General features: G+C 38.1%; 1 protein-coding gene across 3 annotated transcripts in view; it reads left to right on the top strand.

Annotated features, from left to right (window-relative positions):
• Window positions 1-27,022, top strand: part of SPHKAP (SPHK1 interactor, AKAP domain containing) — a 216,787-nt gene that overhangs the window by 95,781 nt on the left and 93,984 nt on the right. For all 3 annotated transcript variants that reach the window (XM_053597500.1, XM_053597501.1, XM_053597499.1), the window contains one exon: window positions 2,769-2,876. In XM_053597500.1, coding sequence (XP_053453475.1) covers window positions 2,769-2,876 — 108 coding nt within the window. The remainder of the gene's footprint in view (window positions 1-2,768; window positions 2,877-27,022) is intronic.

Below are 27,022 nucleotides of genomic sequence, written 5' to 3'. Positions count from 1 at the left end.
GAAATCCATAAAAATGCAGTTTTATTTATAAAAATCAGATGCACAAAGTTTTCAGAAACACACACCAAATCTGACCTATTTGTATGGGAATGGAGGGCAGCCCTGTTAAGTAATTTCACACATAGCTCTTGGTGTCTTCAAGACCAGATCCAAAGTCAGACTCCAAACAAGAAACCCCAATCTGCCTTGAGGCTCAAGTTCTTCATCTTCAAAATGAGAATTTTTGTAAAGAACTTTATCTTTAAAATAATTCCTACCTTAAAACACTGTAAGAGGGCGGCGCCTGTGGCTCAGTGAGTAGGGCGCTGGCCCCATATGCCGAGGGTGGTGGGTTCAAACCTCAGCCCCGGCCAAACTGCAACCAAAAAATAGCCGGGCGTTGTGGCGGGCGCCTGTAGTCCCAGCTACTCCGGAGGCTGAGGCAAGAGAATCGCTTAAGCCCAGGAGTTGGAGGTTGCTGTGAGCCGTGTGACGCCACGGCACTCTACCCGAGGGCAGTACAGTGAGACTCTTGTCTCTACAAAAAAAAAAAAAAAAAAAACACTATAAGAAAAATAAGTATAAAACTAAAAAAAAAAAAAAATCAGCACAATTCCCAGAAGATTCTAAATACACAAAAATAGTAGCTGTAACTATTCATAATACAAAAGGCATAGCTCACAATTACACCTTAGACCAGAATGTTTAGTAAAGAAAATTTGCCTTAACACACCTGAACACTTTCAATCCTCTAATTGCAGACGGAAGGGACCCATCTTTCTATTGTCCTTTGCAACTTCCCTCAAATAGCTGTAAGAGGATAACCTTCCATTTGTGTGACTCAGTGTTTCACTGCTAGCATCTCACTGACTACCCCAGTGATCCCACCAGGTGGGTATTATTATCCCCATCACAGGTGTCCAAACCAAGTTAAAGTGACCCGCCCAAGGTCATCCCAGTTAGATTACCTACGCTCGTCCTTTACACTTCATTGTATGCTGTAATTAAAAGCAAAAGACAATACAGGATGTAGACTAGAAGCCTTTTCTACTGTGAATAATACTCATCTATGTCAATGGTCCTCAATTTTTGAACCCAAAATTCTTTTGCACTCTGAAGGTGTGTGACAGACCTCGAGAAACTTTAGTTTATATTGATTACACTTAGTGATAGTTGTCACATAACAAATTAAAGCTGAGATTTATTTTGGTTTGTTTCATTTTCAAATAACAATGACAATTTAAAAACTAATAATAAAAGCGTTGACATACATGGTTATACAAAATATTTATGTTTTCCAAAACAAAACCTTTCAGCAAGAAGAATGACTTCAATTTAACATGTTTGACAATCTCCTTCATGTCTGATATAATAGAAGACAGCTGAGGCTTTCTAGTTGCTGCTGCAATCTGTTGAGATACCAGGTATCCTGTTGCCTCTGAAACACTCCACTGACTACTCATGGGACAATGAGAATAAAAAGGACAAAAAACATCTTAGTATTATCATAAAAATAGTTTGCTGCCCCCTCAGAAAGGTCTCTGGACCCATAGAGGGCCTAGCCCACACTGCAATGTGAAATCTTTAAGAGAACTGAGAAAGTCCATAGCCAATGTCAGTCTGCTGGAATAACCCACATTTATCATTCAATTAATTATTTCCTCGTCCACAAAGTGTTTCTTTGTACTATTGCAGAAAAGAATGATGACAATTTATCATCGCTAGGTAATACTAAATGTTGAGTGGGAAAAGATTTAAAAGCAACGTTATGCATCTAAAACAAAAATGTGTCACGATTATATTTGGTTAATTCTATGCAGAGACAAAAGTTAATGTGTTAATGTATCTCTATCTTACAAAACAAAGAACAGCAGTCCTTTGTTGTATGTGTACAAAGGAAATGTAATTGAGGTATCATTCTCTTTTAGGAGCATTAACCAAAGCGATTAAATCTGTTATGTCACCTAAGTGAACGCGGTAGTCCACTATTAGCAGACATGTACCTAAACAAAACAGAGTACCATAGAAACATTAGGAATCTTAAGTAAGATGAGAATAAATGTACGTAGTTTTTGAATAATGTAAACACACATTTGAGGTTGAATCATTTGGGTACTTATGATTTCATCTTCAAAATATTTTGGCTCCAAAATATGCTTGTTCTTTACTTTAACAATCTAAGGCCAGAAATAGGCGTTTGTAATCATGTTTGGTTTCATTAATTTAAGTATTCAAATCCTTTTGCTTTATCATACTACTTCTTTATAGAAAATGGTTATTTGAATGCAAGTTACGTCTTCCTAATACTTTTTTAAACTTAACATAGTATCCTAGGTATTCTAGAAAAAAAATACCTTATTTCAAAGCTATATTAGCAGAGCTGAAGAAGAATCAATGCTGCACCACAAAGAAAACCACTATATTTTTTAAATAGAAAAAGTTCCAAAAGATTATGAAAGAATACTAACACTAAATGAAGTTTGATCCCTGTTGCCAAATGCACCATACCCCCAAGTAATCCTGTGCTTACAGATTATCCAAAACTCAAACATATGCTGAAGTTTCCAGCTAGTGGATTTGACAAGATAAGAAACACCAGTTTTAATATCAATATATTCCTTGTACTTTCAAGTTAATATTTTACATATTTTATCATTGCTATTACCCTGAAAGTTTTTTTCTTATATAGGATGCTCATAGGAAAACACCTGTAATTTTTTTTTTAAGAGCTGCTTAACTAAGTAGTAATCTTTGCCAAATAAGCACTGAGTTCTTCTCGGTCCCCCCAGGTTCTTCGCAGCAACAGCTTGCTTGAGTCAACAGACTACTGGTTGCAGAACCAGAGGACGCCCTGCCAAATTGGTTTTGTAGAAGACAAGTCGGAAAACTGTGCTTCTGTGAGTATACAGAATACTCGGGTTATGGTCTGATAAAATGGGGAGATAGGGACCTGTGTTTATGACAAAAGTTTCATAATTGATTAAACATATGGTTGGAAAAGTATTATCTTGAAAATATATAACTGATTTCTGTGGCCTGTTAACAACATACAGACCTAATGTTTTTACTTTCATCTTGCTTATTTCAACAGGCAGATTAATGCACTACATTCTTTGAAAAGAGGAAAAACGTTTATATTTTCAAGAGTGACTGAGAAAAGGATTCAGGAATAGGACTGTATGATGAAAAATAAAAGACCATTCAACAGTTCTCTTGGGTTCTTTTCAATTTATTTTATAACCCCTGCTAGGAGGTATTTTTCTAATGTAAGAATTTTCTAAAATTTTTCTACCATTCTTATATGTTATCATTATTTGAAAATCTTTTCAACCTAATACATGGGCCTATTTCAATGTACTAGAGCTGAGCTTTCCATACAAAGCTTCCTTCTTTGTCAAAAGAAGAGATAGTCCTGTAGATAAACAATATAATTCCGTAGCTTACAATGTGAGTGGATATTGTTATAAAATAGGCTTCTTCCTGTATGTTCCTCAAAGATGTATGTTGCATTTTGATTGAGATCAGCTGGCACTCATAGGGTCATGATTGTAGAAATCGGGAAGGAATATTTCCAGCCAGGAGAGAAATGTAATGTAATTCTTATGACTAAATTGAGAGCATCAGCTTGAGCTATTCCTGGAGGTAAGCTGCATGCCAGCAGCATTTCTGTTAAAAGGAAAAAAAAGGAAGCTGAAAATGGAATGGGAGGCTTTTTATATATAATGAGCAGAATTAAAGAACCATAACTGGCAGGCAGAGGATGTAAAACATTTCACACCGAGCAAGAAATAGAGAGTCCATTCAACAGGCTTAAGTCAATTTCTTTGTTTAGGCAAATGATTCTAATTCTGCTATTTTTAGTACTTTGGTCCCTTATCCAGCAAACTGGTTTCTGGCTAAGAATCACTGAGGAAAACAAAAAGGATTAGATGATAAATAATTTACTATTGACAGCTTGTTTGCAAATCTAACTCTGAATTGGAAAATTTAGGCATTTTGTAGCACGGACCCTTAATCATATGGTTATACATTGTAAAAGGGAGAGAAACGGAGAGGAAAAGCAATCAGTGGTCACAATGTGGTCAAAGTTGACATTCGGACAGCTCCTATATTAAAGATTCTCCAACTTAAGAGAACTTATGAGAGTTAACATTGTGGTTTGGGGCTTCTCTAAACTTTGTAGTTTGGGGCTCTGGATTTTAGGTCTACAATAGAAATGCTAACATTTATAGCCAAATTTTAAGGATTACCATTGGTTCTTCCTATGTGCAAGAAAACCCCTCTCTACTCCCCCTACCCATAGACTCAGATTTATTTTTTAATATATATTTTTTTATTAAATCATAGCTGTGTACATTAATGCATTTATGCAGTACAATGTGCTGGTTTTATATACAATTTGAAATACTTACAACAAACTGGTTAACATAGCCTTCACAGCACTTTGTTAATTATTATGTTAAGACATTTATACTCTACACTTAGTAGATTTGACATACACCCTTGTAAAATGCACCATAGGTGTGATCCCACCATTATCCTCCCTCTACCCATCCCCCCCCCACCCTACCCTACCCTACCCCTTCCCCTTGGGCTGTAGTTGGGTTATAGCTTTCATATGGAAGTGTAGGTGATTATATATTGGTTTCATAGTAGAGCTGAGTCCATTGGATACTTTTTCTTCCATTCTTGAGATACTTTACTAAGAAGAATATGTTCCAGCTCCATCCATGTAAACATAAAAGAGGTAAAGTCTCTATCTTTTTTAAGACTGCATAATATTCCATGGCACAATTTATTAATCCATTCGTGGGTTGATGGACACTTGGGCTTCTTCCATGACTTAACTATTATGAATTGGGCTGTAATAAACATTCTGGTGCAAATATCTTTGTTATAAAGTGATTTTTTTTTTGTCTTCTGGACATATACCTAGTAGAGGAATTGCAGGATCAAATAGCAGATCTATTTTTAGATGCCTAAGTGATCTCCAAACTTCTTTCCAAAAGGAACATATTAGTTTGCATTCCTACAAGCAGTGCAGAAGTGTTCCCTTTTCTCCACATCCATACCAACATCTGTAGTTTTGGAATTTTGCTATTTGGGCTACTCTTACTGGAGTTAGATGATATCTGAAAGTGGTATTTATTTATTTATTTATTTATTTTAGAGTCTCACTTTGTCACCCTCAGTAGAGTGCTGTGGCATCACAGCTCACAGCAACCTCCACTTCTTGGGCTTAGGCGATTCTCTTGCTTCAGCCTCCCGAGTAGCTGGGACCACAGGTGCCACCACAATGCCTGGCTATTTTTTGTTGCAGTTTGGCCGAGGCAGGTTTGAACCCACCAACCTCAGTATATGGGGCTGGCGCCCTACTCACTGAGCCACAGGTGCTGCCCTCAAAGTGGTTTTGATTTGCATTTCTCTTGCATTAAAGATGATGAGCATTTTTTCTTGTGTTTATAGGCTGTGTCCCTGTCTTCTTCAGAGAAGTTTCTATTCAAATCTCTAAAACTATATGGCTTTCTTAACTTTTTGTCCCTGATGACACAGTGAGGCTGAGCTCATTTATTCTCCATTTATCCTTCTCAAAGGGGAAAATCTTTTAAACAAATAAAAAGCATATTGGAAGACTTATTTCCTCTGAATAGTTTAAAATAATTGAAACTTGCACTAACATGAAAAATGGAATCTAAAAACTTCTAACTCGTGGGAGTGGAGAACAGCAGGGTGGTTACCAGAAGCTGGGACAGTAGTGGTGGTGGGTGGGAGGAGGTTTGGAAGATGCTGGTCACAGTCTACAAAATTTCAGTTAGGAGAAATAAGTACAAGAGATTTATTGCATAAACAGTTAACAGTTAACATCAATAAATTGTAGGGTGGGTGCAGTGGTTCATACCTGTAATGCCAGCACTCTGGGAGGGCAAGGCAGGTAGATTGCTTAAGCTCAGGAGTTTGAGACCAGCCAGAGCAAAAGCAAGACCCCGTCTCTACCACGAATACAAAAAACTAGCCAGGCACCTGTAGTCCAAGCTATTTGGGAGGCTGAAGCAAGAGGATCTCTTGAACGCAAGAGTTAGAGATTGCTGTGAGCTATCATGACTCCCTGGCACTCTACCCAGGGTGACAGAGTGAGACTCTGTCTCAGAAAAAAAAAAAAAAAAAAAAAAGAAAAGAAAAAAGAATACATTATATTCTTGAAAAATACCAAGAGAATAGATTTTAAGTGTTCTCAACACAAAAATGGTAACTATGGGAGTTAATGCGTATTTTCATTACTGGATTCAGCCGTTCCATAATGGTTACACTGCATATTTAAAAACATTCTGTTGTACACAATAAATATATTTGATTTTACTTTTCAATTAAAAAAAATTAAATGAGATGGTAAAAGAAATTGTTCTAAACGTAAAAGAAATTTCAGGATCGCTATGAAAAACTAGCCCTAATCTCTCAGAAGTGTTCACAGTCACTTTTTCTTAATTTCCGAATCCTCTTTCTCTCTGGCATGGCACAGATTTCTAGGATGAGTAGATGAAAGTTAAGCCTCCAGAGTCTCATAGTGCAGAGAGAAAGCTGTTACCTACCAGACAAATAGCAGTGAACTGCAGAGCTGGTGGACCAAGACCAAGCGCTTGTGAGAAAAATAGAAATGCAGAAAGAGAAGCCACAATGCCAGAGGGGAAGTAATTAAGTCCTTTTCAAAACCAATTCTCCATATCAGCATGAAAATGACAATGTAATTTAAAGGGTAGGAAAGAGACTGTATTTTAAAATTTATCCATATAAAAGTCTAATTTAAAAAAATAGTTTCACAAAATCATCCTAAGCCTACTTCTACTTAGAAATAATCATGACAGGGTCCGAGGAGCTGCCCCAGTGCTGTCCTGCTTCTGTGTTCTTTGTCATTTGTTCTCAATTCGAGAAGACCCAACCCAAGCTAAAACCAATCATTCTTTCTTTAACTTATTTCTTCCTGACCAAAGTTAGTAGAAGACTTTTTTATATCCAGTTTTGACTGGTTTGGAATTTAGTATAATGAATTTCTCTAATATTTAGATTTATGGATCCTTAGAACTGAGAACCTCAATGGTACCATTGCTTTCTGAATTCAAGAAATCCCCTGGAAATTTGCACTGAAGAACAACAGTCTCAGGCTCAGACACCATTCAGGAAATTCTGCATATGTCTCAGTGCAACTGTTCATTTCTGAGCACTAAATGATGAGTTTTCATTATTTCTTCAATAGAGAACTACATTCATTTCATAGCTCGTATGAGGACTCGAAGTGAAGAGCAATTTAAAGTAGCTGGAAATACCATAGCGGCCCTAGGAAAGAGTCGTCAGTAGTTTTTCTAAGGATTGTCAAATATGAAAACTGCTCATGTGTTTCTAAATAAAATTACCTATTCTACTATAGAATTTTATTTCTTTCTGATTTGCCATTCAGAAAAACATTCTATATCCTAATCTTCAACGTGTGTGTTTTCTTTATAACCCTTTTTTTTTTTTAAAGAATGGAAATGAGATAGAAGATAATGCCATTGAAGGCCAATTACCAAAACCCAATAGCAGAGACATTATCTTTATAGAGGTCCTTAAAATGAGGGGTAGCCTTTGGACTTTTCAGTTCTCTTGACTTAGTTCATTGAGATTCGAAGCTAAATTAGTCTCTTTTAGTTCTCTCTTGCTTTTTGCTGTCTACTGGAGTTTAATTCTTGATTTTTCAGGAGACATCTTTTGGTTTAATGTCTCATTAACCTTACCTTGGCCATGCACATTACTTACGTTCATGACTATTGTTAGGGCTCTTTCCTTACTGATCATTTTAAGACTCCCAGCTGTCACCCTCAAAACAAATTATGCCTTCTTTCTAGTGTACATTTAAATTGATGAATCATAGTATTTAAAAATGTGTTAGATTTGCAAATAAGTAAATAAAGCTCTCAAGTAGGCTTCAACATTCTTTCTACCCATGATGTTGTGAAAATGGGAAGTTTTACAAGTGTTCTGTGGGTCTTCTCTGCTAATCTGACCCAGTGGTGACAATGACAGAATGACATATCAGATGACTGAATTTTATGTTATATTATTTCAACACATGATCAAGAAAATACATAATCATAGACCTCTAGAGGGACATTTTAAATGATCTAGTCCAGATACTTACCAGGTTTTCAAGCGGCTTCTAATTTTTTTTCCTTAAAAATATTAAGTTTGGAACTTATTTAATTTCTTTCATTGTAGACTTACAGAAAAATTGCCGGAAGAGTGCAAATAATTCCCACACTCCACAAATGTTAACATTTTGTTATAGTTGCATTATCTTTTCTTTTTATGTATGTGTGTGCAAATGCATATATATGTCCAATCATATACACATATATATGATTTTTTTGGCTATTTTGGAGAATGAATTGCAGACATGATACCCCCTTATCCCTACATACTTCATTATGGAATGTAAATATTTGAAACCAGGATCAATCTCAAAACTACAAAAAGCCTTTTTGGATTCTTAATTCAGTACCCACTGTACAAGGATACTCTTTAAATACTGGACACCCCAAAAGTTGCCATATGTACATACATAGGTAAAATGGGAAATCACAGCTAAATGTACCTGAATTTACAAAGTATACATTATAGAATTTTATAAGTATTTATAAAATATTTCCCTGTTGGGCGGCACCTGTGGCTCAAGGAGTAGGGCGCGGGTCCCATATGCCAGAGGTGGCGGGTTCAAACCCAGCCCAGGCCAAAAACCACAAAAAAAAAAAAAAAAAAAAATTCCCTGTGTGTATATATAAACATAAAAATGTTACAAATAAAAAATATAATGAGTTTGTTAATTTTTCCTATGTTTGATGATAACTGAATGCTGACTGCAAAAAAGTCAAAAAAAAAAAAAAATTCAAATGCTGGTGGCAAAACTCAGCCCGCCTTTGAACAACATAAAAGCCCTTTATGTAAGCAGACCCACTCAACTTGGGAGACAGGTTCAGCTTCCAGGATTAGGCGGGTAAGCAGCCTTCCGGCGAGAAGAGAGGGAGAGGAAGCTTTCAGGCCCCAGCCCTGGAACTTCTCACTGCCCATTTCCTCTAGTGCTGCTCTTGGAGAGCAAGTTCATTTTCTACTATCTTAACGTATTTCCAGGAGTTTCAATGTCCTTCCCCCCTGATAGGTCCAGAAGGCATTCGTTTTGGAGGCTTGCTTCTTAACATAGCTCTACACGTAGAAAAAACAGATAAAGTCAGGCAGCCCTGAGCAGGAACCCTAGAAGCTCTCTGTGTGGTCTCTCCTCCTCCCATGCAGTGGTTCTGAGGCAACCCAGGAGATCCAGAAGCTCTGGAGAAAACATCTGGACTCTCAGTCAAATGAAATATTTACTAAACCTTACAAAGCTTCTTGAAGCAAATGAATTAATTAGGAAAGCCTTTTTAATAGGCAGTGTGATGCAGAGGAATGGTGGAAAAGGGTCACTCACTGAGGTATTTGGGTAGCTCTACATCCATGGAGGGAGAGGAAATAAAAACCAAGAAACATCATAAAAGAAATTGAGGAGCTTTTAATAAACGCAATAGAGTCTCAGTAAGATGACTGCCCAGGGGACTGTAACAAACTGTCAACATAAGGAACTAGGCCTACTGTACTGAAATGTCCAGTCTATGAAAATCAGGTCATGCTCAGTGTCGGAGGTGGCCACCTATGGAGGATTAACAACGTCCTAATTTATAGTATATTAACGGTAGCAGTATGTAAATACTAACTGTAGTATAGACCTTAGACCTAGTCCATACGTTTATCATATCTCAGGTCCCGAATGTTAAAGAAAAACCTTTTTACAAGGTTATTTTTATTGAAAATTAAGTCTGAATTGTATCTTACAGATAAAAAATATATATAATAAAAATTGAGATCATTAAGTTTTTTTTACTGACTCAAGGAATTACAAGGTATAGCTAAGCATTAAATAACTAGAGAGAGACTTCCAAGTAGGAGAAATAATTTAGAGGTAAATATAAGTTATCAATTATATGACTATTTAAGCTTGATGCAACTGCAGAAACCAATTTTAAAATGTTTACACTTCAGTGAGTAACATAAACAAAATAAAAAACAAATGACAACTCTATTATAAACATAAGCAATATAAGAAATAGAAAAACATGAGCAATGTTATCTGACAAATGCGAAGTGTTTATCTCAATACATAGTTTCTGTAACTCGGTATGGAAACCGAAAATTCCAATAGCAAAGCTGACAAAAGCCAAATGTAAGAAATTCACAAAGTAAAACAAACAAAAAAAGCAACAACTACTCCTGAAAAGTAAATCAGCCTCTCTGGTCATCAGATACAACTATAACTATTGTACAATTTATTCTTAATAAAGTGCTTAAGACTTTTTGAAATTATTATACCCAAGATTGCTGGAGGCACAGTAAAGAGCCCACAGACTCTGATATTGGGGGTGTAAATTGATAAGGTCAGAATAGTCTCTCTGGAGGATAATTTTGTTATATGTTCTATTGAAACCATTTAAAGCAGCAGTTCTCAACCTGTGGGTCGTGACCCCTTTGTAACAATGAAAATACATCCTGCATATCAGATATTTACATTACAGTTCATAACAGTAGCAAAATTACAGTTATGAAGTAGCAACAAAAATAATTTTATGTTTGGGGGTCACCACCAGGTGGAACTGTATTAAAGAGTTGCAGCATTAGGAAGGTTGAGAACCACTGGTTTAAAGCCTTCATGCCTATCTATCTGTTTCAGGGAATAATTCTAAAGAAATGTTCAGTTCCATGTAGACTGGTATAAAATACTGTTGATGCACAAAGTTGTGTATTTAAGACGACCCAGTAGACAGATATAGAGCACGGATTCTGGAGTCAGACCACTTTGGTTTGGACCCCAACTCCTCCTCTTCCCAGCTACATAAGTTTGACCAAGTTTAATCTCTCTCTGCCTCAGATCCTTCCTCTGCAAAATAGAGGTGACAGTTGTATTTATCTCACAGTTGGTAAGGATTAAATGTGTCATCACTTGTTCAATGCTAGAACAGTGCCCACACAGAGTAAGCGCCAGATAAGCATTCAGTAAAATTAACATCTTGTAATAGCAAGACTTATATACCCAGCATTACAGGAATGATTAAATAAATTTTGGACGTCCACATCATGAAGACTTATGGAGCCTTTATAAACCAAGTTTGCAAGAAAATATTTAAGCTCGTAGAAATGAAGGCAGTTACACTAGGTAACTATATATATAAAAGATAGGCTATAAGATTGTTCATATACTAAACTGTACATGTTAATGAACTTCATGAAGGAAGGAGATACATCAAGAATAAGGGCAGTGATCTGGGCGTGAGCTCCTGGGTGCCTGGAGCCCTGGGCTGAGGGGCACAACTACAACTTGGACTCTACCTAACAAATACAAACATTGCAACCTAATCGTTCGTACCCTCATATTAATCTGAAATGTTTAAAAAAGTATTCAGTCAACGATTTGTGAGACCCGCAGTCCCCCACATAGCAATATATTATTATTTCAACAGGTAAACCTGTATTTCAAATACATAATGCAAAATTTTATGTATCTTGACATTTTTGTCACTACAAAATGTAGTTAGAAGAATAGATTTGAGTGGTCTCTTAAAACTTCAGTGTTTATACTCTTTCTTAACTATGGTTTGAAATTCATTTTAACAAAAGAACCCATGATTAAAATAGCTCAGAGTAGCTTTGAGTTTCACATGTTACACAATTTCTATTACTATACCAATCTTCCACTGAGGGGAAAGCTTGTCAACCAAGAAAAACCAACAATAATAAACAATGTTTCTCATTAAAATACATTTAAGCATCGAGGATATTCACCATATAATTTTCTAATTTTTTAAAATAATTATTTGCTCGAATACCATGTCTTTCTTAAACAGTTCTTCCAAAATCCTAGGAAAACGACTTAAAATTTTTTACCTTAGAGTCTCAAGGTTTAAAAAAAATTAGAAATTTGTGAGTTTGGCTAATGACCACCTATGTTTGGAGTCTTTGGAATGTTATTTCTCTCTTTTGGAAAATTAGGACAAGCTCAACATAAAAGTTTATTAGGAAATGAAAAAATACGTAAGGAAGAAGCAGAATTTCTGCCTGTCTGTAGTCAGCGTTAGACTTTATGACAGACCGGAGACGCCGTCACCTTACATTCCAGATGGCATGTGGCACATTGTCTGGCTCATAGAATCTGCCGTGTAAACAGACAGAATAGAATTTAACTGCATATATATGTGTGTGTGTGTATGTAAATAGTCACACACACACACACCCCTAAACTCACCATACATAGGGAAAACCGGATATCACAGCTAATGGGAAACTAAGTACTTTATTTACAAAATACTCATTATAAAATTTTACAAAGAGATGGCCAACACGTAGGGAATATTTTGTAAATCCTTTGTAAAATACATATAAGCCATCTGGAGAGTATCCAGCCACGTGTTGTCTCTATTTTTCCTATCACCGGCTGCATACTTTCTGGACAGCCCTCGTGTGTGTGTGTGTGTGTGTGTGTGTGTGTGTGTGTGTGTGTATGTTTCTGTTTACACTGAGGCACAAGTAAGCAGTACAACCCAGCCCTGAGCAAGTGACCCAAAAGATCAAAACATACAAATGAATACGGTGGGTGCATTTGCACCCAGGCATCAGATCCAAGACCCTCTACATCTGCTCATCCATACTTGACCTCCGACCCAGCCCCCACACACTGCTCTTTTCCCGGTTTTGTTAGAATATCGGCCATTCTGCAAACACCTGTGTTCTTTTGCCCATGTCTTCTGTTAATCTAGACCACTCTCGAACCCACTTGCTGCCTCAGAAATTCTTACTAACGTTTTAGTCTACCTACATTAATGAAAAATTTAAACGTTACTTAAAACTTTAGTGTTTCTTATTCAGGACAATTCAGGGAGAAATACATCACCTTTTTTTCCTTTCAGATTAATTCCCAGGAAACTTTCTGTAATTCCTTGAACTCTTTATTTGGAACTGACAGCTGGTTTCTCAATTACTTCAATAGTGTGTTCCTTTTAAATTGACTTGTCATAATGGAGAACAAACTGTCATCACTCTTAACAGAAATGCTATTTACCACTGAACTCTCATATACGTCTCCTCCACCCTCACAATACTTACATTTCAACTTGGCTTTAAGAAGTAAATAACAAAACTCATTTCTCCTCGCCCTCTTTTCCTGTCAAACCACCATTATGGGCCTCTTCCTTTTGACCACAAACTAAAAATCCGATACAACATGTACTGTCCCGGCTCTCTCTGGCCCAGGCTTCTTAACATTTTTGCAGAAAATGCTCTCGTTGGTGTCACCAAGCCCACTGATACGTCTCACCACTTATATTACTTAGCCTCTAGTACAACTCACTGACTCTCACCTGCCCTTCCCCCACCCCTAGCAGGTATCTTAACAGCCAGCATCTGAAAACTGGCTATTTTTCCATGGCCTTCAGAATACTATTTTCTCTCTAATTCTTCTCCTGCCATGGGGTCATCACTTCTCTGTCTTCATCCTGCCCTTCTACCTGCCCCCACAGCAGGTGCCTTAATGTTATGTTTGCTAAGCTCTGTCCAGAGCCTGGCTCCTTATTGCTTATTGCTCTTCTTGGTCTATTTTTCCCTTCTGGCTTTAGCCACACTAGTGTGCTTGCAGTCACCATCTCTAGCCTGTAGAATTATTTCCAAGTACCTGTCAGGGACACCACCTGAGACCCCCAAATTCAAATAACTGAACATAGGTGTCCAAAAATATATTCTGCTTCCCCCCAATTTTTTTTTTGAGATGGAGTCTTACTTTGTCACCCTCAGTAGAGTACTGTGGCATCACAGCTCACAGCAACCTCCAACTCTTGGCCTTAAGCAATTCTCTTGTCTCAGCCTCCCAGGTAGCTTGAACTACAGGTGCCTGCCATACTCCTAGCCATTTTTGTTGCAGTTGTCATTGTTATCCAACTGGCCTGGGCCAGGTTCAAACCCGGCTCCCTCAGTGTATGTGGCTGGGCCGTAACCACTGTGCTACGGGCACTTTGCCTGCTTCCCAAATTTTTTTATTTCTATATTTGCAATCTGTACATTTTCTCCAGGCAAAATAATCCTTAGAATCACACTTTCTCCATCACCCTCCGTCTCAAATTGATTAGCGAAGCTGTCTGGACTTTTCAATTCTGGCTATGCCTTTGCAGGTCCAATGTTACTATTTTATTGCCTAAAAACCCACATATTTTTTCTAATATTTAATATGCAAAACCAAAAGCAAACAAACGCACACAGAAAAACAAAATGATCCTAACAACCTCAAAATGCTTCTGTTCTCTTTTTCTCCTGAAATCCTACAGCACCTAATTCCTAGATGTATTTTAAGATTCTAGTGGTAGGAATAACTGTATTCCCCAGACCCCTGCTGCCGCCTCCAGCATCACATATCCTTCCAGGGGTTGCTGAGTCAGTCAGTATCTAATTCAAGAACCATGGCTCTTGTTTCTAATGGAACTGGATCTTAATTTGAAAGGAGCTGATTCACCTTCTTTATCCTAATTTTTAAAATGCCAGGCCAATGAAAAACACTTTGAAACTGGCACATTTTGACATTGGGGCACTATCACAATCTTCATTTGTCAGAAACTAGTGAGGCCACCACATATAAACTATCAACTAGTGGACATAGTTACACCATATATTAAACAAGCAGAATGTACAAGGGTTCTCCTGTCCTGCCAAGCTAAGTGATTAAGCTTCCATTTGTAAAAATCACAGAACTTAAAAGCTGTGCAAACCTGGGAAGATATATTGCCCCTTCTGCTCATTACTCAGGTAAGAAAACAAAATAGCAGTGGAGGGAGCGTACTTCTCAAGGCTGCAGAGTAAATCAGGAGCAAAGCCATGTCTAAAACCCAAACTGGCTCTTGATGCAGTGGTGCATCACTTCGTCAATATTCTGGTACATTTCTCCCTTGCCCCACCCCCCAAATATTGTGAAAATGTCACAAAAGCTGCAGTTTCTTCATTATGGGATTATCATGTTTATTTGAGGAAAAGATTTGCATTCATCAATGGTGAGGACCTAAAATTAGTATTATTGAAGAGCTCCTATGTGTTTAAAATTTTTATTATTTTTAATACATGGAATATGGTCACCTTTGTGTGTAGATTGCCCTCAGATCACACCTAGTCATATCACCCACAGGAGTAAATGCCATTAAGATCTGACATGTCTGTGCTATCAAGCCAGAGCCACATTGTCACCAGGAATCCCATGGGGCAGTGACTACACTTGATTTGGTCTGGATGTGCACACCACAGTGCCAGAATCTCTGAGGGCTCTAGCAGTGCAGGAAAAATGGATTTCTGTATCTTAAGAAATCCACAGTTACAGTAAAATGACTTCAGCACAGCATAAAAATTATGGTTGAGAGGAAGATAAAAATTAGTATTAAAAGTAGAGGGTGAGGAGAGATCAGTGTGGCTTGGTTGCAGCACAATAAAAAGAAAATCATAGAGTACATACAGTGTATTATAGACAGGCCTTGTAAAATGTGTAGGGTTTAGACACATGTAGAGAGAAGGTAAAATCAGATAACAGGAATGTTTTGAGGAAGGCCCAAAGAATGACAAACGTGGAATAAACAGAGAACAGTGTGGAAGGGCAGGTGCGGAACAGGACTGAAGAGGCTGAAATACCACCAGTGAGGGAGACTGAGGTAATCTGAGTTTTGAGGAAGGCCCGAGAGTGACAAACGTGGAATAAACACAGAGAACAGGTGGCGGAAGCACCACCGGTGAGGGAGATTGAGGTCATCTGATAATGACGTTCTCTTCCAGATAGTAACAAGCACAGATAAATCCTCTCCCCTGGGGTCCAGCTTGGTCCCCACTCTGTCCTCCCACCCAACATACGCACAACAGAAATTGCTGATTTGACAGTCTGAGGCCCTTTGTGGTAAATTTAAACAGAACTTTGAGACTTTGTCACCAAACGTATTCATTATTTTTACGTACTCTTTTGCACCTGTCATGCCCCATTGCAGCAACATCTCCTGGGAGAAAAATGTCATAAAACATAACATGAGTAAGAAATTTTTAAAAATGAGCAATTTAAAATAGTGAAAAATTAAGACTAAAAAAAAAAAAATGAAGTCAAGACCATAGGTGGACAGTTAGTGTACAAAATCCTTTCCTTGCAACGGTGCAACTTACTGGCAGGCAATGCAGAGAAAGGACGTGAGTTTTCCCTTATATAACAAAGTCTGCCAGTTACTCTAAATCAACCCCACTGGTTCTAAGACTTTTGGAAAATTTGGGCTAAGGATCCCCAGAGACAGTCACCATAACATTGCTCACTTTATTTTTTATATCAATCTTATCTCTACAACAATGAGGTCCCTACAGCCATTTTCAGAAATGTCGCGGGCCGCCTGTCGATGGGTCTCAATCAGAGGGTGCTCAGGGTGAACGTTACAGGTTGATTGAAAGGTCGACGCAGGATGGAATGACAAACTGCCACACACCACGAGTGATGATGAAAACAGTTGTACTTTACTGATTTTTAAGTCTGGTATTTATACATTTTCTTCCCAGGGTTTAAACAATGTAATCATTATTTTGCTTATGCTTACAAATTATCTTTGTGTCTGCATATGTGGTTTATCATGCATTACATGTTTTCAAGGTTTTTTGTTTTTTGGGGAGGTGGCTTATCTTTTCAAGGTTTTTGCTCTAGGGAGGTGGTTTTATCAGTAACACCTGGTTACTTCCCCTTATCTAGGAATGTCAAGGTTTGTGACTTCTCTTAGTTCTATAACTCTTTTCAGTTTCTTATGATCTTATTTTTAAAATGACTGGACATAGTCTTTTACGTATAATGCTTGACTACTTCTATATACATATATATTTTTACCTCTATTAGTAACTATACTTTGATTCATAAGTAATTGTTTGTTAAACATTAAACTACTCTATTGATTTGTATTACATATGAAAATTAGTGAAGTAAGATGTTTTTCTAAGTAAAGTTTTACTGCAGGCGGTGATAGTGCATGTCATGTTGAAACATCTTGTTTGCTGTGCCTGCATTGTCTCAAGTCACTGACATTTATGGTAGGGACGTGCTGTTGACCAGGCTTACTTGGAGCCACTGAGTTCGGCACAGCCATTTTTGCTGTGTTTAATTGTGGATCAGTAAGTCACTGTGTTTATTCTTAGTTTCTCAAGACAATCAGGCATTCAACTGAACAGACAGGTTTCAGAGCAAAGGTTTTTTAGGCTTTTATGCCGCACCTCGTGAGTCATTACGTTCAAACAAAGGCATGCTAGGCAACTTATGCGCTGCTGTCGCAAACCAGGGGGGCTGGGGGTTTCGCTCCGGGGAGCACATACCACCTACTCACGCATTTTATAATGCGGACAGCGCCACTTCACCCCGGCTGGATGCCGGGGGTGCGGCACAGAAATGCCTCTAATGTTGACTGATGGCCAGATGCAAAAGTACAGTCAGTGGAAGCCATTCTAAGTGTTCACGTACAAACTCGCCCTGTGCTGGCTAATCTAGGGAGACAATGGACTGTAACCGGGCTAAGAGTTTTTACTGTGAGGTCCACAAACCCCTGAAATCAGATGAAAATATTGAGAGTGTGTGTGTAGATATGAATTTTTTATCAGTTTTCTCCAAAGTATCTATTACTAGCAAATATATTAGGATGTGCTAATCTGAAGAAATAAACAAACCTTGCAGATTTAGGTATTTCTCCGCTAAATCTTTTTAAATTGGATGGCAGGGAATGAAAAGTTAAATTATCTGAGAATATCCAGAATGAAGGTTTGCAAGCAAAACTTAATCCATTCTCAAATCACAGTGCTAATGTGCATATTACAGAGATTTAAAATAAAAATCCAATTTTTTCCCTCTCTTTTAAAGTCAGAACTAACAGCAGTATCTCTGCTTGTCAACATGTCATAAGCATCTAGAGCTGAGGAGAGGTTATCCCCTGGGGTGGAGTGTGCTCATCAACAGCCCCCAAAATATTCACGATAGTCTCCAAACTGACATCAGGAGCTGCTGTCTTCCCCAACACACACACACACACGATATGAGTGATACATATCTGAAAAGTGAGTCTATCACCTTTAACATCTTTTTGAGATATAGTCCACATCATACGTTGCACCTATTTCAAGTGTACAATTCAATGGCTTTTAGAATATCAATGTAGTTATGGACCCATCCCCTCAATCAATGTTAGGACATTTTTGTCACCTCAAATACTAACTCCACATTGCTTAGTCATCGCTCCCTAAACACACCTTCCTCCTTAGGCCCAGACAACGGCTAATCTACTTCTTGTCTCCATAGATTTGTCTATTTTCTGTTTCTATAAATTTACCTACTCAGAAAAATCGAATCATACAGTAACTGGCCTGTTGCGTCATTCCTTCACTTACCATAATGTTTCAAGGTTGGTCTGTGTTGGATTGATTACTCATCAGTTCTTCATTTGTTTTTATTTCCTTGTTGGGGGGGAATTTAAATTATGCTTCTGCTTTTTGGCTGTTACAAACATTAGTACAAGTTGTGTGTGGACATATATTTTATTATTCTTGGGTATAAACATACAAGTAGGGTTTCTTGATCATGTGGTAACTCTGCGTGTAACCATTTGAAGAACTGCTAGAGTCTTCTCCAAAGCATCTGCACATTTTATATTTCAACCAGCATTGTATGAAGGCTCTAATTTCTCCACATCATAACCAAAACTTGTTATTGTCTGTCTTTTTTATTACAGCATTCCTAGGGAGTGTAAAATAACTCACAGTAGTTTCTTTTTGTGTCCCCCTGACAGCTAATAGGGAGCATCTTTTTTGTGTGTGTCTATTGTCCATTTGTGTATATTCTTTGGTGAAAAAAATGTCTATTTAGATATTTTACCTTTTTTTCTTTTTATTTATTTATTTTTTTTTTTAGAGACAGAGTCTCACTTTGTTGCCCTCAGTGAGTGCTGTGCCATCACAGCTCATAGCAACCTCCAGCTCTTGGGCTTAGAATTTCGCCTTTTTTTAATTGAGTCATTTATCTTTACTACTGAGTTGTGAAAGTTGTTTATAAAACTGAGAAAGTTCCCTTATATTCCTAGTTTGTTCACTGTTTTTAACATGAAGAGATACTGAATACTAAAAATGATTTTTCTGTGTCTGTTAACATGATCAAAGCAAATCGATGAAGGAGTTGAAAAATATAATAAAAAGTAAATAAAAAACATATCAGGAGATTTGTCTCCTTCATTTTATTTATATGGTATATTATATTAACTTATTTTGGGGTTTTAAACCAACTTTGCATTCCTGGGATAAATGTCACTTAATTATGGCATATAATCCACATTGTAGATAATTGGATATGATAGCATTTTATTGAGAATATTTGCATCCGTATTTATAAGAAATACTAGCCTATATTTTTTGTGAAATATTTGTCTAGTTTTATATCAGAGTAATACTAGCATTATAGAATGAGATGAGATTTGTAAAGAATTAGTATTAATTCTACTTTGAATGTTTAATAGAATTTACCAGTGAAGATAGCTGATTCTTGGCTTTTCTATATGTTAAGTTATTTAATTATTGATCCAATCTTTTACCTTTTGTGAGTCTACTCAGATTTTCTGTACTTATTAAGTCAGATTTAGTAGTTTGCATTTTTATAGAATTTCCTCCAATTTTATCTATGACATCTAATTTTTGAGCATGTCGTTGTTCATAATATTCCCTTGCATAGGGATGCCTCAGAAACTCATGGGTTCAGTACCAGAATTACTGAGTAAATATCACAAAAATTGAGTCGAAGAAATTTTTTTGGTTTCTTAGTGCATCTAAAAGTTATGTTTATACTATGCTATAATATCTTAATAAGCAATCACCTTATGCCTGTAAGATAAATGTACAAAATTTATTTTAAAATACTTTATTGCTAAAAAAATGCTCACAATTTTCTGAGCCTTCAACAAGTTGTAATCTTTTTACTAATGAAGAGTCTTGCCTCCATAGAAGTAGTTACTGATTGATTGATGAGGGTGGTGGAGGCTGAAGTTTCAAGTAGCTGTGGCAATTTCTTTCTTTTTTTTTTTTGCAGTTTTTGGTGGGTGCTGGGCTTGAACCCACCACCTCCGGCATATAGGGCCAGCACCCTACTCCTTTGAGAGCTGTGGCAATTTCTTAAAACAAGACAATAATGATGTCTGCTGCATTGATTGACTCTTCCTTTCATGAACATTTACTCTGTAGCATATGATATTTGATAGCATTTTACCCACAGGGGAACTTCAATAATTGGAATCAATCTTCTCAAAACTTGCTTCTGATTATGAAACTAAGTTTATGTAACATTCTAAATTTTTTGTTATCATTTTAACAATGTTCACAGCATCTTCACCAATGGATTCCACTGGACATGGTTCCTCATTCATTCAAGTTTGATCATCAGATTTCAGCAATTCAGTTGCATCTTCAGTCTCCACTTCTAATTCTAGTTTTCTTGCTATTTCTACCTCTTGAATTCCTCAACATGATCCATGAGAACTGGAATCAACTTCTTCCATACTCCTGTTAATGTTGATATTTTTACCTTCTCCCATGAATCTATCAATATTCTTAATAATATATTGAATGGTAAATCCCTTCCAAAAGATTTTTTTATCTACTTTTTTCAAATTTCTGACAATTGAAATTACTCCTGGGTCCATGGACTAGAGAATGATGCTGTGTTAGCAGCCATGAAAACAACACTAATCTCCTTGAACATCTCCATTAAAGCTCTTGGGTGAATAGGTACACTGTCAATGAGCAGTAATACTTTAAAACAAATCTATGTTTTCTGAGAAATAGGTATACAAAATGGGCTTTAAATCCTCAGCAAACTATACTGTAAACAAATGTGCTATATACAGGCTTTGTTCTTCTATTTACAGAGACAGGCAGAGGAGATTTAGCATGATTCTTAAAGGTGCTAGAATTTTTGTAATGGCATGTAAGCATTGGCTACAATTTAAAATTATCAACTGCATTAGCCTCTGACATGACAGTCAACCTGTTCTTTAAAGCTTTCAATCCAGGTGTTGACATCTCTCTACCTATAAAAATCCTAGAAGCATCTTCTTCCAGTGGAAGGGTGTTTTATCTACCTTGAAAATCTGTTTTTAGAGCAGCCACCTTCACCAATAAACTTAGCTAGATCTTTTGGGTAATTTGATGCAGCTTCTACAGGAACGCATGCTGCTTCACAACTTCTATGTTGTGGACATGGCTTCCTTTTTTTAACCTGGTGAACCACCTCTCTGCTGGTTTTAAACTTTTCTTTGCAGCTTCCTCACCTCTCTCAGCCTTCATAGAATTGAATTGAGTTAAGGCCTCACTCTGGATTAGGCTTTGGCTTAAGAGATGCTGGGGCTGGTCTGATCTCCTATCCAGACCAATAAAACATTCTGCATATCAACAATAAGTATCTTTCACTTTCTTATTATCTTATTATTTGTGTGCTCACTGGAGTAGCACTTTTAATTTCCTTCAAGAACTTTTCCATTAAATTCATAACTTGGATAACTTTTTGGTGCAAGAGACCTAGCTTTCAGCCTTTCTTGGCTTTTGACAAACCTCCCTTACCAAGCTCAATCATTTCTACCTCTTAAAGTCAGAAACGTGAGACTCTTCCTTTCACATGAACATTTAAGGTGATCAGTTGAGCCAATTTCAATATTGTCATGTCTCAATGAATAGGGAATCCCAGGAGAGGGTGAGAGACAGGAGCATGGCCTGCCAGAGGAGCGGGTCAGAATGCACACCACATTTATCAATTAAGTTCACCTTCCTATGAGTTCAGTTCATGGGTGTCCCAAACAGTTGCAATGGTAACATCAGAGATCACTTTAAATGTTATAAGAATTATCAAAATGTGACAGAGAGAAGTGAAGTGAGCACTTGCTGGTGGGAAAATGTTGCTAATAGACTTGCTCAACTCAGGGTTGCTTCAGGCAAATCTATTCCAGGTTGTATTAGTTTTTCTCAGTCAGTTTATATTGCCTTTTTTTTTTTTTTTTTGTCCTGTGTTTGGGTCACATGTTCCTGTTTTTACATATCATGGTTTTTCAGTTGAAAACTGTTATTTTAGATACTATGTGTATTATCCATATCTAACAATTCTAGATACGGAGCTCTCCTCCCCTCTTTCCAGGGCTTATTTCATGGTTGTTTATTTTTTCCATTTGTTTATTGAATTTGGCGAGGCTATTTTAGTGAAGTCTATTTCCCCACACAGTGCAAAGTCTTTGGTATCATTCCTCAGAGAACACAGCTTTGAATCTTTGCAGTCATCTAGGATGGCACTTGCCTTAGCTGGACTCTCTTTGACTCCATCTTTCCCTAATCTAACTTCCCTTCCCTTCCCTTCCCTTCCCCTCCCCTCCCTTCCTTTCCCTTCCCCTCCCTTCCTTTTCCTTCCCTTCCCTTCCCTTCCCTTCTTGTACTGTCTGTCATGTCTCCTACCATCCTGCCATTCTCCTCCCCTTCCCATCCCTTCCCTTCTTTTCTCAGAAGTTCTTGCTCTGTTGCCCAGCCTGGAGTGCAGTGGGGTCATCACAGAGCTGCATGCTCATTTGATATTACACCCCTGACTGTTAACCTTCACTATTTATCCTGATTGTTCTATTGTTTTTTTTTGTTTGTTTGTTTTATTGTTGGGGATTCATTGAGGGTACAGTAAGCCAGGTTACATTGATTGCAATTGTTAGGCAAAGTTCCTCTTGCAATCATGTCTTGCCCCCATAAAGTGTGACACACACCAAGGTCCCATGTTCTATTGTTTTTAATGATGCCCTGGGGTATACATTGCTCAGCAGTCTGTTACAATTAAATTTCAGCAGGAGTTGCTTTTGAAGCTTATCTTCTGATCCCATGAGGGCTCTTCTTAGCTGTCTCTTCCCATGGTTCTGATTAGTGAACTAGCTGGCCTATGGTTTAGCTTTTTGCTCTTAATTAAGAAGTGCTATTATTTTTCAGTATCCTTAGGCCTTGAAACTTCCCATATTGAGATTCAAATAAACTTAGTTCCATTGCAGAGAGCTTCAGAGATCTCTTTCCTCCTGGGCAAACTCTCCAAGACACAGGGGAGAGTGGTGTCCTGGGTGCGTGGCTGGCCTCTCCTGGTATGGAAACTCTTCCTCAAGAAAATGTGAGTGAGGGTGGTTTTGGCCACGGTGGTGTCACCCTGCCATATCTGGGGTGATACCTCAGTCTTATGGAAAGGGCCTTGGTATAAAAAACAAGCCCCCCAATATATTGGCTGTACTCAGTAGGAATTTAGCCTCTTTAATTCAGAGCTGAGGGAACTGAGAAATGCAGGTGTCATCTGGTTCCTGGTAAGATCTGGTAATTCTTGCTTGGGCGGTGAAAGAAGAGGAACTGTGATGTTTTTAGATACACATCCCAAATGGAGCACCTCCAAAATTGTGCTACCAGACAGGAAGCAGGGGAAGGAGGTCTGGGGTTGTGGTTTGAATGTCACAGACTCTCTGTTCTAAGGGAGTTTTAGTAGATCTTATTGAATCAATGTTTCTTTATTTTCTCTATGGTCTATGGCAATTGCTAGACATTAAAATATTTGTTTTTATAGTTTTGGCCAATGTTTCTTGTTTTGCCAGGAACCTGGTTCTCAGAGTTCCTTACACAGACATTCAAGGCTGGAAACTCACTCCTTTTTTTTTTCCCAGCTCATTTCACTTTATATTACCTGCCTGGCCCTTGGAGATGTTGAGTTTATGACTGAGGCAGGGTTTGTAAACCCAGTCAGCAGTTTTGTGTCTTCAGTTGAAGGTAGTTTAATATCCCTTAGCATTCAGGCCACAGCTGACATTCTCTTGTGAAAGTAAGGGGATATGATTTCCTTGAGGAGAAACATCTTTCTTACTTTTCTTTTCTTTTTTTTTTTTTACTGTTGGAGATTCATTGAGGGTAAAAGAAACCAGGTTATACTGATTGCATTTGTTAGGTAACCTCCCTCTTACAATTGTGTCTTGCCCCCAAAAAGTGCATCACACACCAAGACCCCACCCCTCCCTCCTTCCTTCTCTCTCTGCTCTCCCCTTCCCCCACCCTGACTATGTCATTAATTGTCCTCATATCAAAATTGAGTACATAGGATTCATGCTTCTCCATTCTTGTGATGCTGTACTAAGAATAATGCCTTCCACTTCCATCCAGGTTAAAACAAAGGATGTAAAGTCTCCATTTTTTTTAATGGCTGAATAGTATTCCATGGTATACATATACCACAGCTTGTTAATCCATTCCTGGGTTGGTGGGCATTTAGGCTGTTTCCACACTTGGGTAATTGTGAATTGAGCTGCGATAAACAGTCTAGTGCAAGTGTCCTTATGATAAAAGGGTTTTTTTCCTTCTGGGTAGATGCCCAGTAATGGGATTGCAGGATCAAATGGGAGGTCTAGCTTGAGTGCTTTGAGGTTTCTCCATATTTCCTTCCAGAAAGGTTGTACTAGTTTGCAGTCCCACCAGCAGTGTAAAAGTGTTCCCTTCTCTCCACATCCACGCCAGCATCTGCAGTTTTGAGATTTTGTGATGTGGGCCATTCTCACTGGGGTTAGATGATATCTCAGGGTTGTTTTGATTTGCATTTCTCTAATATATAGAGATGATGAACATTTTTTCATGTGTTTGTTAGCCATTCGTCTGTCGTCTTTAGAGAAAGTTCTATTCATGTCTCTTGCCCATTGATATAAGGGATTGTTGGCTTTTTTCATGTGGATTAATTTGAGTCCTCTATAGATCCTAGTTATCAAGCTTTTGTCTGATTAAAAATATGAATTTCCCATTGTGTAGGTTGTCTATTTGCTTTGGTTGTTGTCTCCTTAGCTGTACAGAAGCTTTTCAGTTTAATTAAGTCCCATTTGTTTATTTTTGTTGTTGTTGCAATTGCCATGGCAGTCTTCTTCATGAAGTCTTTTCCCAGGCCGATTATCTCCTAGTGTTTTTTCTATGCTTTCTTTAAGGATTTTTATTGTTTCATTCCTTAAATTTTAAGTCCTTTATCCATCTTGAATCAATTTTTGTGAGTGGAGAAAGATGTGGGTCCAGTTTCAGTCTTTTACACGTGGATATCCAGTTCTCCCAGCACCATTTATTGAATAGGGAATCTTTCCCCCAGAGTATGTTCTTGTTTGGTTTATCAAAGATTTGGTGGTTGTAAGATGTTAGTTTCATTTCCTGGTTTTCTATTGGTTTCCAAATGTCTATGTCTCTATTTTTGTGCCAGTACCATGCTGTCTGGACCACTATGGCTTTGTAGTACAGCCTAAAATCTGTTATGGTGATGCCCCCAGCATTATTTTTATTACTAAGAACTGCCTTAGCTATACGGGTTTTTTTCTGGTTCCATACAAAACGCAGAATCATTTTTTCCAAATCTTGAAAGTACGATTTAGTATTTTAATAGGGATGGCATTGAATTGGTAGATTGCTTTGGGAAGTATAGACATTTTAACAATGTTGATTCTTCCCATCCATGAGCATGGTATGTTCTTCCATTTGTTAATATCCTCTGCTATTTTCTTTCTTAGAGTTTCATAATTTTCTTTATAGAGATCTTTCACCTCTTTTGTTAGTTATATTCCTAGGTATTTCATTTTCTTTGAAGCTACGGTGAAGGGAGTTGTGTCCTTAATTAGCCTCTCATCTTGGCAGTTATTGCTATACAAAGGCTACTGACTTGTGGACATTCATTTTATGTACTGAGATATTACTGTATTTTTTGAAGACTTCCAGGAGTCTTGTAGTTGAATCTTTGGGGTTCTCTAAGTATAAGATCATATCGTCAGCAAAGAGGGAGAGTTTGACCTCCTCTGCTCCCATTTGGATTCCCTTTATTTCCTTCTCTTGCCTAATAGTATTGTCTAAACCAGGCGTCCTCACACTTTTTAAACAGGGGGCCAATTCACTGTCCTTCAGACCATTGGAGGGCCGGGCTATAGTTTTAAAAAAAACTATGAACAAATTCCTATGCACACTGCACATACCTTATTTTGAAGTAAAAAACAAAATGGGAACAAATACAATTCACACCACTTCATGTGGCCCATGGGCCGCAGTTTAAGGACCCCTGGTCTAAACCTTCCAGCACTATGTTGAATAGTAAAGGTGACAGAGGACAACCTTGTTTTGTTTCAGTTCTAAGAGGAAAAGCTTTCAGTTTTACTCCATTCAGTAAAATATTAGCTGTGGGTTTGTCATAAATCAGTTTAAGAAATGTGCCACCGAGGCGGAGCAAGATGGCAGCCGAGTAACAGCTTCCTTGCATCTGGGCACCGTGAGTCTGGGGAGATAGGACTCCAGGCATCTCTGGCTGGTGGGAACTGCCTATCATCACTCCTATGAAAATACAGGGAGTCAGCGAGAGACTTCTGGACCCCAAGAGGAGGACTAAAACAGTGGAAAGCCGGCAAGTGGTCGCGTGTGTTCAATCCGTCTAAACCCGCCCACAACTGTAAGTTCAGTAGCAGCGAGACTGCAAACCAGAAAGGCCTTACCTGTGAACTGTTTTGATGTCCTTGGACTTGGCACTGAGTTGAACTGCCTTGGGGAAGGCCTGAGCGTGAGTGCGGAGAACTTTGGCCGTTGTCTAGGGCCCCAGTCTGAGCCGCTGAGCCAGACGGAGCTGATAGTGTTTGGCGGTGGGTCACACGGATCCATTGTCAGTGATCTGCCCCGGCAAGCTCTGCCCTCAGGGTCGCAGAGCTAGAAACGGGTGGGAGCTGGTAACCCAGCAACCAAGTAGCCTAAGGGTGGGGTCTGAGCCGCCTTGCAGCCCTAACCCTCAGGGGCAGAGTGAGATCGGTTTTGGCACACTGAGTAAGTGCATAGCCACTTCAGCAGCAATTCCAGCGAGAAAGCTGGGAAAGCTTCTGCTCAGCAA

The sequence above is a fragment of the Nycticebus coucang genome, chromosome 7 (assembly GCF_027406575.1).
Source record: "Nycticebus coucang isolate mNycCou1 chromosome 7, mNycCou1.pri, whole genome shotgun sequence".
Taxonomy (NCBI): Eukaryota; Metazoa; Chordata; class Mammalia; order Primates; family Lorisidae; genus Nycticebus; species Nycticebus coucang.
This window is presented reverse-complemented; position numbering and strand designations above follow the sequence as displayed.